The sequence below is a fragment of the Stenella coeruleoalba genome (assembly GCF_951394435.1).
Source record: "Stenella coeruleoalba genome assembly, chromosome: 5".
NCBI classification, from domain to species: domain Eukaryota; kingdom Metazoa; phylum Chordata; class Mammalia; order Artiodactyla; family Delphinidae; genus Stenella; species Stenella coeruleoalba.
Window position 1 is genome coordinate 144458067 of NC_137150.1, and position 16541 is coordinate 144474607.

Here is a 16541-nt window from a genome sequence, read left to right on the forward strand (position 1 = left end):
CCCTCCAGCTCCATCCCTCTACACCCTGGCCCTTTCTGTCCCTCCCATGGCCCGCCCCTCCCCTTTATGTCCCTCCAATGGCCCCGCCCCTTTACCTCCCTCCCATGGCCCCACCCCTCCACACCCTGCTCCTTTATGTCCTTCCCCAAGGCCCCGCCCCTCCACAGACCCACTCCTTTATGTCCCTCCCCCTGGACCTGCCCCACCCCACCCAAGCTTCCTGACCCTGGCCTGGGTGGTGCAGCATCTGCAGCCCTGATGACGTCAGGGTGCGTGGACTTTACTCCTTTTCCCAGTTTTGCAGGAATTTAGCTTTTATTTCATGTTTTACAGCTACAGAGACTTGTTACAATGCTTTTTATTTAATGCAAATACAAGCGAACAATTAGTTTATGATTTCCAAGTCTGTGTCCTTAAAAAAAAGCAAAACAGAAAAACGGTGGATAAGCTTAATTTGAATTTTCCTGGAAGTAATTCTTAATATTTGTAACTTGATTTATTTGAATTGCTGGATACAAAAGCATAAAGATCATAAAGTTCCCTGGCTTCACCAACAGCCACAAGCAGACCCTGTCTGCTGCGCACAGACAGGTCGGGAATGACCTTCACCAACAGACCAAACACATCCGTCATAACCCTCATTCTATAGGCAGGACAGGAGGCGTGGGTGCTTGGGTACAGCTGTCTCCAGAGGCAGAGCTGAGATCCGCCCCGAGCCCCCTGCCCCTGCTGCCCCATGCCCCATAGATCCAGCAAAGTGTGATCCTGTCGGGAGAACCCCACTGAATGTAGAAGCTTGATTCTCAGTTCTGATTACAGTTACCATGTCAGTACTTGTCGGCTTATGAAACAGATTTTCCATTTAGAACTGTTAGCATTAACTACTCACTCAATAATCACAGCCCACCTGTAGGAAAGGGCTCTAAATGTGACCATGCTCTTTGGTAGGTGGGACAGACTGTCAGGCCACCCAACCACATTAGGTTTCATTTGCCCCAGTGATGAGCAGATTTAATGAAGGGCAGCCTTTTCAAAGGATGGTGGACAAAGCTTTGTGTTTTTAAATATAGTGGAAGCTTACGGAAACCACAATGCTCCAGTTATTTCTGGTAATCAGTTTGTTTTTTCTGGGTTAGGGGGTCTACACAGCCAGGATAGCCAGGATAGCACATGCTTTGTGACTGAGGATTGACTTTCCTAAGTGATGATCACCAAGAGTCCCTGGGGCCAGTCAGCTAACACGGATGCCTAATAGCGCTGAAATAATGCTGGGGGCCACTAAAAACAGCCCTTTGCAAAGAGGTTTCAATTTTTCATTCGCGAAGCAAATCAAGCTCCCTAATTAGCTACGACACAGCTGGAAAGCTCAGCCCCTACTACCCTGCAAGCCCTGCCTTGGCTTCCCTGCCCGACCTCCGTCTCTGCTACAGGAACAGCCCGGCTGCTTTCTCTAGTTCATTCGTGTTCAAAGAACTCGTGGCAGGCAGTGGTAACCATGGCAACAAAAGCCATAAATTCCTGGAAGTCGCATTCACCATCTCCATCGCTGTCCAGTGTTTCCATGACTTTGTCCACAACCTCCTGCTCTTTGATTTCCTAAGAGAAATAAGAGCAGTTGTCCAGCTTGTTGCTCAATGAAATTTAAGGATATCAAAACATGATCAGGAGTTGGCTGGCTTTAATAATTTGTATCAGAAACAACCTCAGACATGAAATGAAAAATGCCAGAAAGGACTTGTCCTGTGACCAGGAGGCTGTTGGCTGGCAGAAGTCTCTGGGGGTCTGAGCCTTCTTTTCCACCTTCCTTTAGGTCCAGTGGGGCCTGGCCTACTTAAAGACTGAATGGAACAGCCAAGATCTGAAAAGCTGCGGGTTGTTTGTGTTAAAATACCCAGAAAAGAATAGTACGGTCTAGATCAGCCTGAGCATGTTACATGCAAATGTCTGAACTTTTGGCCCCTGTAAGTTTTTCATTGCTTCTGTGTGTAGAAGGCCCTATAGTGAGGGCTTCCAGTGGATTTTCATGTTTTGAAAGCGGTTTTTGGCTGAAATAACTCTGGGGAACATGCCCTAAATTTATTAACTTCTGTGTCTTTTTGCCACTTGAGTTGCCTTCCAGGTGTCCTGGGACTTTTCCTGACATTCTGCCCAACATGCAGCCAAGTGAGTGGTGAAAGAGTCTCAGAGGAACGGACACAGTGAATGAAAGATGTACGCTGAGCGGAATGTTCTGAATAACCAGTCCCCAGGGCAGGAGAGCTGGGCCTGAAGAAGTTGAGTGTAATGTACAGTGGCTGCCTTGGATATAAAACATGTAAAAGGTTGAGATTCCTGTGGGCATTGGGGTAGGACCTATACACAACTGCTAAAAGATTAATTTCAATTACATGATAGATTTGCCTCCAGACAGAAACTACCTCATAAAACCAGGCCAGCAATGTTCATGATACCTTGTAACACTTACTGTGAATTACTTATCTTTTACAAATTGTGGTTCCCACATGCTAAGCTTTTTCTATGTTTTAAATCAATAATTAATGACAGTAGCTGCACCCGTTGAGCCACACTTGACAAGCACTGTCTCATTTCATCCTTTCAACAATTCGTTTTATGGAAGAATCGGGGACCTTCTTCTGATTGTGAGGTTACGAGGCAGAATCGGGGGGACCAGGTAAGTGAAAGCGTGCATGGGGCAGCTGCCACTAGGTGAACTTGGACGCCTGAGAACACCAGCCCTGGAATCAGACTAGAGGGTCCCACCCCAAGCCTGCAGGCCACTTCCTCTGCCAATGGGGTGTTTGGGCGGGGCGGGGACAGTGGGGCGGGAGGAGCCCTGCAGACATGGGACATGGAGCCTGGGGCTTGTCTTACACGGTGGCCCAGCCTGCCCAGGACGACAGCTGTCCACCACTGTGTGGCAGGGCCCTGGCCTGGGGCTCTAGTATCTTCCCCGGAATTAGCTCTTGGTCAGACACTAGTGCCCTGGTTCATGGTCTGGCCATTTCCTCTTTGTGTGACTGGTCACTTCAGTGACCTTGGTTCTGGGCACCAAGGGAAGGTCAGGCACCAGGTGGACTGCAGTTTATTGCCTCGAGGACACGGGGCTCATGCCACAGAGATAATGCGTGTGGCTGATCCCAGGGCAGCGGAGGCAGCGGCTGGGGAAGTCTGGACACACGTCCACCAGAGCGGGAGCTGCCAGGGCAGGACGGGGCTCATTGGGCGCCCTCACGCAGCTTCTCAAGTTCCCCTCCAAGGCCCCTGGCCCCACAGAGCCCCCTGCGAGGCCCCGGGGCCTCTCTTGTGAGCTGCTCGTGGCCACTCAGTGATGCACCAGGTTGTGGGGCCTGTGTCTCTCCCAGCATCGACCGAGCTGAGAGCTCAATAACGTCTGCTGTGTGAACGGCATCTTATCACCATGTAACCATGTAGGAAAAGCCGAAACAGTCCTTCTCCCAAGAACAAAAGCTTATTTTTAACAGCCTTCTTATATGTTCACTGTGACCCATGATAAGTCGTGAGTATATTTTCCATCCCATTTTGTCATCTTTATTTATTTATTTTTTATTTATTTTTTTTGCGGTACACGGGCCTCTCACTGATGTGGCCTCTCCCGTTGCGGAGCACGGGCTCTGGACGCGCAGGCCCAGCGGCCATGGCTCAGGGGCCCAGCCACTCCGTGGCATGTGGGATCTTCCCGGACCGGGGCACGAACCCGTGTGCCCTGCATCGGCAGGCGGACTCTCAACCACTGCGCCACCAGGGAAGCCCTTGTTTCTTTTTTTTTGTCTTTTTTTTTGTCATCGTTATTGCTGTACATCCTTGGATTTCTCAGAGAAAAGGCAGTGTTATTTGGAACCTGTACTTTTGCATTTGAGACAGCAGTCTTTCCTTGATGCTCCTACTGCACACAAAATGAATACGGTGGGGCCTACCTAAGCCAGCCTCTGTACTGAGGGCTCACCAGTGCAAACACGTTTTCAGAAACAACCTAGGAGTCCTGACACTGACCTGGAACCACCTTCAGGGCAGCTCAGAAGAGAAAGTGGACAGGTGGTTTTACAAGCAGACAGGAGAGCAGATTAACTTGTCAGTTTTAAAAAGCAAGACTCACCTCTAAAAAGTGGGAAAGCTCATTGTTGATGAGCTCCTTGAGTTCGGACTTCTTCAGCTTGTGCTTGTCACCTTCCCTTCCGGAATATTGATGGAAGACGTCAATTAGGGCCACCATGGCCTTCTCCAGCTCAGACATCCTGGGGGCCACAAAGAAAGATGCCTTCTAGCACAGAACAGTTAAGGTGTTACCTACTCAGACCTCAGCCCCCAGGGGGCACGACGGCCTCGGCTCACCTCCCCTTTTGGGCTCAGAGTGGTGCATCTCTCCAGTCACCCCTTGAGGCCACTCTTCCCCACCCCTGCTCTGTTTACTCTGTTCCCACGCCCTCTGGCTTCTGGTTGGTTTGGCCAGTGGGAAACTTCAGCCAAAATACACAGGCAGAGCAGTGAAGGGGCTTCGGACTGACTCCTTCCACCACCCCCACCCGAGGCCCCGTCTGCCCTGGCTCTGAGATGAGAGGACAGAGCAGGGGAGCAAGCTGTTAGAATGAACTGCGGTGACTAGGAACCAGATGAGGATACAAAAGTCAATAGGATCCCTATGTTCTGTCAAGAACAATGAGAAAACATAGTGGAAAAGTCTTCTTATTTTACAGCAGCACACATGTATTACTAAGAATAAGTTTAGCAAGAAAAGTGCAGGTCCTTCCAAAAGACACTAAGGGCATAAAATGTAGGAACTTACTTCCCTTCGAATGGATATATAAATTTAGCTCATTTTTTAAAACTCATTTTTAACAAAAATGTCTCTGGCATTTTTTTGTTTTTTGGATGGGTGAGGAACAGCTGTAAAATTCAACTGGAAAAATAAATATGATAGAATTGCCACAAATTATTTTGAAAATGAAGATGAAGAAAAGGTACCTTGACTACCAGAAACAAACATGTATCATACGGTCGTCTGATGAAGCTGTTGTAGGGAGAAAAGTTGCCACCCCAAATGTCTCTTTGGCATGCAGATTATTTTGGGCTGAAAACGATCCAGGCCCTGAAGTTTCAGGAAGAAACACTGACCTTCCCTTTAGCTGCCTGAATCAGAGCTTAGATGGAGGGCCTGTTACAGGAATGGAGTACTCACTAGAGATGTCAGCAAAGAATACGGGCCAAGGGTGGATCGGGGAACTCTTAGAGATCTGAGTCCGCTCTGTGTCCCATCGCCTCTTCATGGCACAGCAAACACTGCTTTACCAAACATGTGCTTTTCCATCTCCATCTGAATTGCTTTCCTCCCCTTTGAACTGCCAGACGCCACCCCACCCCCCAACAGCCTCCTTTGTCTTTAGCTGATCATGGTATTTAAGGTGACGGACGGTCTGGGGCGTTTTTGTGAGTGACTCAGTCTTCCTGGGTCTCTCCCATGTATGCATGTTATTAAACTATGGTTTGAGTTTCTTCTGTTAACCTGTCTCACGTCTATTTAATTCTTAGACTGGCCAGAAGAACCTAGAAGGGTGGAGGAAAATGTCTTCCTCCCCGACACCAGCCCTGAAGCCAGAACAAATGGGCCGGAGGCTGGGCCACCGCCAGGCACTTGGTATTCATGGAGGCGTCGCCATCCCCTTCTCAGCACTTATCGAAGCAGGAGGCTTCCATCTCCCGTCCCAGCGCATACCTTATACCGTGGCCTGCAACCTAAGGAAACAGCTGTTCAACCCTGGGAATCAGGCAGTTTACAAAGGACTGCTTGTCAATTGTTTCACAAAACTGAGACACTCAGCGAGAGAAATTGCCAACTTTTGGCCTTGAGTTCTAATCAGTAAAGAATCTTTGCAATGTCATAGTTAAAAATAAATAAAAGAATTATGTCTAATTTTTGCAAAACCATTCCTGGGTTGAATATCATTTGCATCTTAAAAATAAATTGGAATATAACATTTAAATTCTTATTTTTATTTCTGATTTTCAAATGAAAAAGGATTGAGGATTTTGGCCTTGGCCTCTGATCTTTGCTAAATTCACCCTATTAATAATCAGTAGACTTTGTTTTGCTCTAAGTCCCTAAAAATCAGATATACCACACATAGATAGAATAATGCAGATGGATTAAAATCTTTAGCATTTCATACTTTCTTATCCTTTGCATTCGTTTTCAATTATTAATTTTTTTTAAAACAAAAAACCCAAGAAACTTTTGCGTGATCCTTTCGCTTCTCGAGCTTCATGATGACTTGGGGGAGGGGAGGCTAAATTACTCTGTGTGAAGTATGACTAGCGGGGTTTCTTTTAAAGGAAAGGCACAAAATATATATCCCACGTGTGAAAACTCCATAAAATGTGATTTTCTTCATAACCACACTACAAATTAACTTTTTAAAGTTTTTCCTGTTAAATTCTTCCCAATTGATGGTTAAAGGCTGTCTTTTAAGAGAAATGGAAATCAAATATCCATGTTTCCCTTTCACTTCATTCCATGAATGTTCTACATTAACCTTTTATTTCGAAAGCAAGAGAACTTTTGGGGGTTTCTCCTCAGAAGGACACATCACACAAGATGTGAGTGTGAGAGTCCCTCTGGGCAAGTGGCCCGATCTCCCCAAGAAACTGCAAGACTGAGGAAGGTTAAACCCGCCATAAACCGCAATTTCTTGGGCTCGATGTGTAATTTACTTGCAAAGACCTCCTCACTTGCCATGTATTGTGGTTTCTGCACGGCGTCCAGGGGGCCCTGACATTTGCGCGGAGCAAGGGGAAGACCGGAGCATCAGGCCGCCTGTCCTTCTCCGCGGAGGGACGCAAACCCCTGGTCCTCAAAGAGTTAAGGAAGAGGCCTGTTTGCAGCAATCACCTGAGCCACCAGACGTGACGTTTCCCCGACTTGTGGCGACAAAAACAAGCAGAATGGACCACTAGCTGCCTCCAGTTGAGGGAGCCGTGTCCACAAAGCAGTAGTAAGATTCACACTTTTGAAACGCTGCCAATTATCCTAAAGGGGTTTTTTAACTACCACCCAGTTCCCAAGCCCACCCTCCGGGCCCTGCCCCCAAAAGACCAGAGCAGGTTCCCCTGAGTGTCCTCACGTCAGTGGTCCTTGGTTGTCGCTCCTGGAACCTCCCGGCTGCCGCGTCCTGAGTCGCAGGCGTGGGGCGGAGGCAGCCTCTTATTCGTTCCCGGGCGGGGGCAGGGCCGGCACGGTCCCTCTGCGGGCCAGGCAGCCAATGGGGGCCGACGGCGGGGCGGGGGCGGGGCCGGCGCCCGTCCCCCTGCGGGCCAGGCAGCCAATGGGGGCCGAGGGCGGGAGCGGGGGCGGTGCGTCAGCTGGCTCCGCAGCCGGTGGGGGCGGGGGGCGGGGCCGGGGGTGCTGGGGCTGCCGGGCTGCACACAGGGCCGCATTGACGGCGCCACCGGGCACTCGTTGGGGAGCCAAGCCTGCACTCGGGCCAAGGAAGAAAAAGGCCCGTGGGGCAGAAAGCGGGGAGTCAGCTTTTTGTGCTGTTTTTAAATTTATGCATGAATATTGATGTTCCTCTAAAGGCAAGGATGGGGGTGGGGAGAGGAGACGAACTATTGATTGAAACCGACAAAGCAAATGTGCAGCCAAGCGCAGGCTGAATGCGAGGGATTCAGGGCCCGCGAGCCGGTTTCCAGTGGGGAGACCCCTGAGCTTCGCCCCTGCTCTGGCCCCACTAACCCTCAGGCGGGGCACCTGTGGATATCAGTATCCCGAGCTAAGCCACTGGCCCAGCGTCTGCAGGGACTGAAATGTGGGGCGAATAGTTTAATATGATCGCGGGCACATGCCAGGCCCACCCGAAGGCCTCCCCATCCCGCCGGGGTGAGTGGCCGCAGACTGTCAGAGCTGGACAGTGCCCAGGCACGTCCTGTCCAAATGTTCCGGTTTAGGGGAGGTGCAGGCAGGGGTCCCTCGCCGAGGCCTCACAACCAGCTAAGGTAAGTCAAGTCCAGACTCCCCACTGCCGTCTTGAGAGGCTCCCTACAGGCCTTCCTTTAGACAAATTATACAAAGCGCACTGGCCCCAGACTCATCAAAGGACGTCTGAACCCGAATCAGGCCCTCTGCTGACTTGGGTTCACAGTGGCCGCGGAAGGATCAGCACACAATGTCTGTGGACACAGCTGTCTTGTTCTTGGGACTTTCACTAGCTTTCCCTATCACAATGGCTACCTGTAGGGGAGCCAGCGAGGGGATTCTGCAGTGGCCAAGCATGTCTGTCTTGACTGTACATTCAGGAGCTAAGAAGTAACTAGAGGGGTGCTCTGTGCACCAGCTGGGCCCCCCGTGAGTGTGTTGAGACTCCCCCTGACCACCAGAGAGTCCTTTGACTGGTGAGTCCAGGGCCAGTTTGCGGCCCCAGGACTTAGCATCAACTCAGAGCCCGTATCTGAGGATGCCATCCTGGGGGCCTCACAGCACCTGAAAGCCCGTCTCATCCCGATGGGTGGCCCCTCTCCTCCCTGTGGGCCCTGGAGCCGGGCGGGACACAGCCTGCCCTTGGCTGTCCCAGGAGGCCGATGTTTGCACCCAGAGGGCAGGGCCTGCCCTCAGCAGTCCAGTAGTTGGATGAGAGAATTCCAAACTATTTTTTTTACTCCTGAGGGAGCAGGCTAAAGTTTTTCTTGTGCACACTGAAGGGCAGACCCAGAGATCAGGACGTGGCTAAGGCCCACAGGGGTGGTGCCTGGCACCCATGTGAAGCCCCCAGAGCACAGCTGCTCCTTCCTCGGAGGCGGGCAAGTTCTGTGCTTCCCCGAACAAGCCTGCTCTGCCTGTGGGGCAGCTGAGGAAGTAGGACCAAAGCACGTGGCTCAGGTCCCAGCTACGGGGTGTGGGGACAGGCTGGGGACCAGGCCGGTCAACTCAAACCCAAGGCTCACAGCCCAAGCTATTTCCAGGCCATACTTCTGGGACAACTTTCCCTTATCATGAGCGTGAACCAGAAGCTGTGTGTCACCCCTGGGAAACTAATGCCCCGATCAAAGGGTTGGCACAGCAGGGGGCGATGCTGATCACAAACCCATTTAACCTGCCACTTTGGTCTGTGCAGAAGCCGCTGGGTCTGGGAGGCTGGCTGTGGACTCTTAAGAAAAGCAACCACCCTCAGCTTCGACTGCAGCTGCTGTGTGCCAGGTGAGGTGTCTCCCACAGAGAAAGTCGACACGGCCCCGGCGCTTGGTGTGCAGCTGTGGACTCACTAATGCCTTTTTCTTCAAACCAGCTTCCAAGGACCACCAGCAGCAGTTTGCTCTCACCTGTCAGGGCCAGAGGTGCACCCTCAGTGTCACCCCAGGGACATGTCAGTTCTGCTCTAGGCCAGACACTGTCTGCAGAGACCTGGACCACCCGTGGGCCGCTCTGCTGATGACAGTGTGCTGACTGGGTCTGAAGGAAGCGGCAAGTACTGTAGATGCCTCAGCAAGACGTATAGAAACTAGAGAGTGGAGATAAGCCCCGCAGAAATGTCGGGCCCACCACCTCAGAGGAGCCCCTGGGGCTCCAGTGGTGCAGGACACATTGAAATATCCCCTTCAAGTGAAAGACAGATTGCTGCATCTTGCACCACCTGCCAGGAAAAGAAGCACAGCATTTAGTTGGGGTTTGGGGAAATGACATATGCCATGTACTACATTTGCACGTGCTATTTCCCCCACGAGGCTGGCAGTGCCAAGTGGGGGCCAGAGCAGATTTAGGCTGTGGTACAAGCTGCTTCACCATTAGTTCTCAGGACCCGGCAGGTCCGATGGCATTCAAAGCGTCTACGGTGCACTGGGATCGGCACGGACCCTCTGACGAGCACCAGCGGGAGGTCCCAGCACAGGACTCTGGAAGGTCAGTGCCCTCTTTGGCAGCTAATGAGTCTCATTTCAAGAACAGCTTCTGCCTTGCTGTTGGGCCTTAGTGGAGGCTCCCAAGCACCTAACCCAGGGACCTCGCCCTAGGGCTGGGTGTGTCACAGCAGCGCCCCATCAAATGCAAAGCGCAGGAAACGTGCGTAGGCGCTCAGACTCCTGTGGCGTCGCCTCCCCTCTCAATCCATGCCCGGGGTCTCCAGGCTGTTTCTTATAACCAACTGGCTGTGGAAGAAAGAGCTTGAGCCTGCTTTACGGGGGGTTTGCATGACATGCTGGGACCACCCCGAAGTGGACAGAAGCAGCCCTGCAGCCCCACCCAAGGCTTACCCGGAAGGACACAGTGAAGGGAAGTCCTCTCAGGGCAGAACTTGGAGTGGGTTGTTTGGCTGTCCATTGTCAGGAGTGAGACGTGGCTGGAGCAGGGATCTGTATTAATTCATGGGTAGTTGCTGATGATTTGGTTGGTCAGCAACCTGGAAGGAACAGGATTGGAAAATTGGTCCAAGGAAGGCTCTGGAAGAGGTGTGGGGATGGACCTCTCTGAAGGAGCAGAGTCTGTGGACACATTCGTGTTCCAGGCGGATGCCCACCGATGGGTGTGCCCTGCAGAAGAGCCTCTTAATAATCAGGTGGAGAATGACCGCCCCATGGGTGTCAGCTAGCGCCTACTGCAGCCACTCCAGGGCTCACTCGATGTGTCCACAAACAAAGTGGCCACGTGGCAGGGGTGGAGGCGCGCAGGGCTCAGCAACACGCACTCCCCTCACGGAAGCTGGCCCGGCCACTGCTGCCGCTGAGTGCCCGGTCTGCCGGCAGCCAAGACGAACGCTGAGTCCCATGGTGACCGCCAGATGCCTGGGGGCAGGTGGATTACATTGGACCTCTTCCATCATAGAAGGGGCGCAGATCTGACCTCACTGGAATAAACATACACTCTGGGTATGGAAGACGTTCCTGCCTGCACTGCTGCTGCCGGCACCAGCATCCGTGACCTCCCAGGGCCTCCACTGCGTCTGAGCCGGGGACTCAGTTCCCAGCAAAGGAAGAGCAGTCTTACCACACATCCCGTCACCCAGCAGTGGCTGACCCGGTTGAAAGCTGGAACAGCTTCTTGAAGAGTTGGTTATAATGCCGGAAGGGAGGGAGGCAACACCCTGAAAGGGTGTAGGATATGACCCGTACTTTGAGTTAGGGACCATCATATGGTGCTGTGTCCCCCAGAGCCAGAATGCATGGGTGTGGGAGTCGAGAATTAGAAGTATGAGTGGTCCTCTCACTGGTACACTTCATAACCTCCTTGCAGAACTTTTGTTTCTTGTCCTGGCAGCTTTGAGATGGTTTGGAAATTTTACTCTCCAGAGGGGAAGGCTTCCACCAGGGCTCAGAGCAATGGTCCCACTGACCTGGAAGCTGAGATTTTGCCACTGGCCACTTTGGGTTCCTTATGCCTCTGAACCAACAAGCAAAAACAGGGTTAATCCATTGGCTTGAGTGATTGAGCCCAATTACCAAGGTGGGGAGTTGTGTTACTGCTACATGACGGTGGCAGGGAGGACTCTGGAACCTGGGGATTCTCGGGGGCTCCTTTTAATCCTTCCACCACCAGTAGTAACGGTTAATGAAAAAACAGAGCGACCAAAACATGAATTATCAGTAATTAACTAAAGCAGGAGTATTGAGGACCCAGCCTGCTCAGGAATGAAGGTTTGGTCACTCCGTCCAATAAGGAACCCAGAGCAGGTTCTTGCTGAGGGCCGGGAGAGATGGGATGGGTAGTTGGAGAAGGAAGCCACGCATGTCGACCAGGACCTCAGAACCGGTTACACGGACGGAGGCTGCAGCAGATGAGCATGTGTTTTGCTTGTTATATGTTGTGTTTATCTACTAACCATTTTCTTTTCTCTGCATCTCCGTTTTTATTTTACAAACAAGTTGTTGGAGGTTAGCATTTCAGTTTAATCTTTAGGTAACAATTTTCTGTGGAACGGTGGGTTTGAGGACTGATCGACACAGCCAGCGATGGATACAATAACTGTACGACTGTGCATCTTCTCATTGGGGGAGGAACTAGCTCACTTGTAACAAAGAGACCTGTGTCTTCTGGGGCTGCTTTAGTTGCTGAAAGGGAGTCCAGACGTGTGTAGAATGTTGCTGGTGGACGTTGAGTACCAAACGGGGCGCCTGTTGTGAATTCATTGCCTCTTGGGTCCGGCTGCCTTCAGCGTCCTCTAATCAGGCCTCCTGGCGGGGAGCCTGGTGTTGTGCTTTGGAGGGAGGGCCTTCGAGGCCCTGCGTGGGGAAGGAGCTTCTCTCCTCCTCCTGGTGGAGCACGTTTGCCTGTCCTGTCCTGCTTCACCATCCTTCACAGCATCTCCTGGCGCTGGGCTCCAGGACATGGCCAGCGAGGGCTGCCCTTGCTGCCCTTGCAGCCTGGCCTGGCGTGGAGGCCGCTTCGCCCTGGTTCTTTGACACATGGACTCCAGACACTGCATTCACATCAGCCCCTCCCCTGCGGCCCTTTAGATTCCTCTGTGCAGTACTGTCCGATTGTAGGTTCATAATTCTTTATGTTACACTTGCCCTGTTTGAATTCCTGTGTGGTTTCTGTCTCTTGATTAGAACCAGGCTGATACACTACGTAACAAGGAAAATCAAAGCTTTATTAATTTTTTACTACGCTTTTATTAGTCTAAAGTGGTTTCAACACAACATTGTTATACAACCGTGCTCCAATATCAAATAAAAATTAAAAAAACAATGGCCACCTGAAAGAATAAAATAAAATGATTTCAAAATAAAAGATTTAAAAGATGCTCTAAGGAAAGAGTAAACTTGGCAGAAGGGACAAAGTGGAGGGAAAAAAGGCACTGATGCCAGAAATCAAGTGTTAAGTTTTGAGTGTATAAAATCCCCCAAACGATGTGCTGCGAGCTGTTTTTGCCAATAGAAAACACTCTGACACCCCGTGTGTGGGCTTTTCCCCACAGCAACCCACTCTCCTATACCAGCTGGGTGTCGTACAATCTAAGTCCATTCTGACAGCATCCACCACAGGTTAGGGGCTCAGTCCCACAGGACTGCCCCCTTCAGCGGCCACTGCAAGACCCTGGCCATGGACGGCCTGTAAATCGGGGTTCCACGCCCCCTCCTCGGGGTTGGTTAACCCGCCAGAGCAGCTCACAGAACCCAGAGAAGCATTTTACTTGCGTGGTTTCCAGTATATTGTAGAAGGGTAGAACTCGGGAACGGCCGGCTGGAGGAGAAGCCGAGGGCAGGGGTGGCGAGGCGCCCAGGTTCCCGCTGTCTGGGTGCCTCTCCCTGCCAGCCCCTCCGCGTGCTCACCAGCCCCGAAGCTCCCTGACCTTATGCTAGTGGGATTGTGTGGAGGCCTCCTCACGTGGGCCTGACTCACCAGTAACTCCATCTCCAGCCCCTCTCACCCTGGAGAATGGGGGGTGGGCCTGCAGCCTCCTAACCATGGCTCGGTCCTGCCAGCCCCTCTGCGTGCTCACCAACCCGGAAGCTCTCCAAACCCCTTTGTTTGGGGTTTCTGTGGAGGCGCTATTACGTAGGCATTGGTTGATTAAATCACTGGCCACTGGTGATTAACTCCATCTCCAGCCCCTCTCCCCTCCGTGGTTAGAGGTTGGGGGTGGGGCCTAAGTTCCAACCCCTAATCGCGGTGGGTTTAGGGGACCAGCCCCATCCTGAAGCTCTCCAGGGGCCTCAGGGTCACCTTGTTAGCATAGTGTCAAGTGTGGTTGAAAGGGGCTTATTGTGAATAACAAAAGATCTTCCTCTCACCACTGTCACTCCAGGAATTACAAGGGGTTTAGGAGCTCTGTGACAGGAACCAGGAACAAAGACCAAACATCTTCATTATATCACAATATCACACAATGTAATGAGACTTTGTAAATATAAACAGCCCATCTATAAAAGGAATATGTACTATTGCCCAAATAATAAAAAAACTTTTGAGCAGACAGAGCCCCGACAGGGCTGGTTGTTGGAACGCCATCACTGCGGGTGTTTTTCCAGGAGGTTGAGACCAAGGGGCTGCTGGGCGTTGGCCCTGGAAGGAAGGCGTCTACTGTGAATTACGCTGAAGCGGCTCCCCCGGCTTTGCCGTCTCTACAGCCCAGAGCCATCGCTTGGCTGGTGGTCGTGGCATTGCTGAGAAGTGCCCCGTCTTTCCGCCTGCAGAACTTCAGGGGTAATGGAAGCGGTGAAGGAGGCTCAGACCCTGTAGCATCTCTGGTGCCAAAGGCCCCCGAGTGCCCTACGGTGAGGGTCTGCTGGCCAGGCAAGGTGGGCTCCTAAGCGGGGTTTCCAGCATCAGTCATGGTGGGGAAGGGGTCCTCTTCCCAGGCAGCAGTGCCTTTGCCCAGTGGACGGAGACACTGGTGGGTCGACAGTGCCCTCTCGGATGCACAAAGCTCCTTCCAGGGTCTTCCTCCTTCTGCCCAGGCTTCACCCACCTGGCCAACATTTAGCACCAGTTAATTCAGTAACCCGAGCCAAGCCTAGCAGAGTCAGCGCAGGGGGAAGCAGTCATTCTGGCTTGAGTTTCCGGGAGGAAAGGCCTTGGGCAGTGCCATTGTTCTCTCGCACAAAGGACAGTGCCATCCACCACCAAGCTGCTCACGAGGTGGGCCACAGTGACCCATGTCCACAGGGAGAAAAGGACGCCTGTGTTCCAGAGGGATGTGGGAGAAGGAACACAAGGCTGCTGTTGTAGCAAACGCAAGTGTCAGGAGATGAAAATTAATTGCCTTTCCTGCTCTAGGGACCGCTGCTCGGCCATCAGCTCTGGGGCTGGAATCTGGAGCTGGGTTCAAATCCTGTCTCTGTGGACAGAACTTTGGCGGATGACTTAAGCCTTCTCAGCCTCAGTAAATGAGGGGAATTTGTGCACGCACACGTGAGTGCACACACACACACACACACGCGTGTACATATAGTGTGCTGTGCCTAATGCACCCAATTAATGGTCATTATCATCATAAAAGTTACTATTCTCGTCTATCAAAGGAACCTGCAACCGTCGGGTGAACTCCTGGTACAGGAGGCAGACAAAGCAAAGCAAAGAGCAGCAAAGAAGCAGAGGGCAGGGATTTCTTTCTGAGCCACAGATATCAGGGTCCAGCAGTGCAGAATGAGCTCACTGGCTAATTTAGAAAACTTTGAGTCCAGGAGGCCCCAGTTTGGCCAATTGTGATAGAGCATCTGTATTTCATGGGTATCACGTTTTATTATTTTTATACCACATCAAATTCCATGAATCCATTTAGTTTCTAAGCAGTCATTCCAAAGCCAGAGCTCCCTTCGAGAAGGGCAAGCACAGCGTGAGCAGAGCTGTCAGCCTCCACGATGCTGGGTTTGCTTTGGATCCATGGCGACGTCAGGGTCCAGCTCAAGACAAGAGAGCTTTTGTTTTTGTTTTTGTTTTTGTGCTTTTTTTTTTTAAATTTTGAGAAGGCGCTGGAGGTTGGAGCAGTGCAGCACGCCCCACACGAAGCTGCTTCCTCAGCCTTGCTTTGTGAGTGTAGTTTGTTGCCCTGGAACTGTGTCCGGGGATGTGAGAGAAAGTGATTGATGCTGGGAAAGGCACCCAGAGGAGACTGGCCAGTGCCTTCCCTGGTAGAACTCAGCGCAAATATTTATCTGGGTATACTTTTAAGGACTCAGAAATTTGCCATTGTGAAATAAAATTCATATCTATGGCAGGACAAGAAAAATTTAAACATCAAAATTCTTCTCTGCCCTTTGCACCCTGCCCCCCTGCCACTGTGCGTCGTGTGTCCGCGTTAGGCATCCACCAAACCTCCCCGTCGGCAGGAACACCTGGTCAACCTTAAACAGCAGCATTCTCCCAGCATCAAGACAACTCCTCCAAGATAACTTTTCTTCTTGACCTTATAAAGGGTCACGTGACACACCACGATGGCGCTTAAATCTGGATTATATAAACTGTCAATAATATGTTATTTAATGTACAGCCTCTGTCTCAAAAAACTTATATATTAACTGTGTTTTCTCACAGCCGGGACAGTTCTTAGGGCTTTCTGAGATGCTCTTCCTGGGTTATAATCCTCAAATTTGGCTCAAATAAAATTTTCCAATTCTTTCTTAGATCGACTGATTAACTTTTCGTTCACACCATAAAAACATGCCAGGTTTAAGGTTAAAAAAATCACTAGATTAGCCTACTTGGTGTTTTTACTCAATGGGAATATTTTTTGTTTAACTGCTTGATAAGCACTGCACGTTTTATTGCCTTGTCCCACGTGGACACAGCACAGCACACGGTATTCAACCACATGAAGCCAAGTGAACCACAACAAAAATCTGCTCAATTGTTAAAATTAGTCAGTAATGAGGATTCCTACACCTTGCTTTAAAAATAACTCTGTGGAGGGCTTCCCTGGTGGCGCAGTGGTTGAGAGTCCGCCTGCCGATGCAGGGGACACGGGTTCGTGCCCCGGTCTGGGAAGATCCCACATGCCGCGGAGCGGCTGGGCCCGTGAGCCATGGCCGCTGAGCCTGCGTGTCCGGAGCCTGTGCTCCGCAACGGGAGGGGCCACAGCAGTGAGAGGCCCACGTACTGCCAACAA

General features: G+C 51.3%; 1 protein-coding gene across 1 annotated transcript; it reads right to left on the minus strand.

Moving 5' to 3' along the window:
* Positions 1-275: 275 nt before the first annotated feature.
* Positions 276-7186, minus strand: S100B (S100 calcium binding protein B). The gene is made up of 3 exons (XM_079922118.1): positions 7134-7186; positions 4115-4253; positions 276-1596 (listed from the first exon to the last, which is right to left on the minus strand). The coding sequence occupies exons 2-3, from the start codon at positions 4250-4252 to the stop codon at positions 1456-1458; spliced, it is 279 nt and encodes a 92-aa protein (XP_079778244.1). The 5' UTR covers position 4253; positions 7134-7186; the 3' UTR covers positions 276-1455.
* Positions 7187-16541: the final 9355 nt, after the last annotated feature.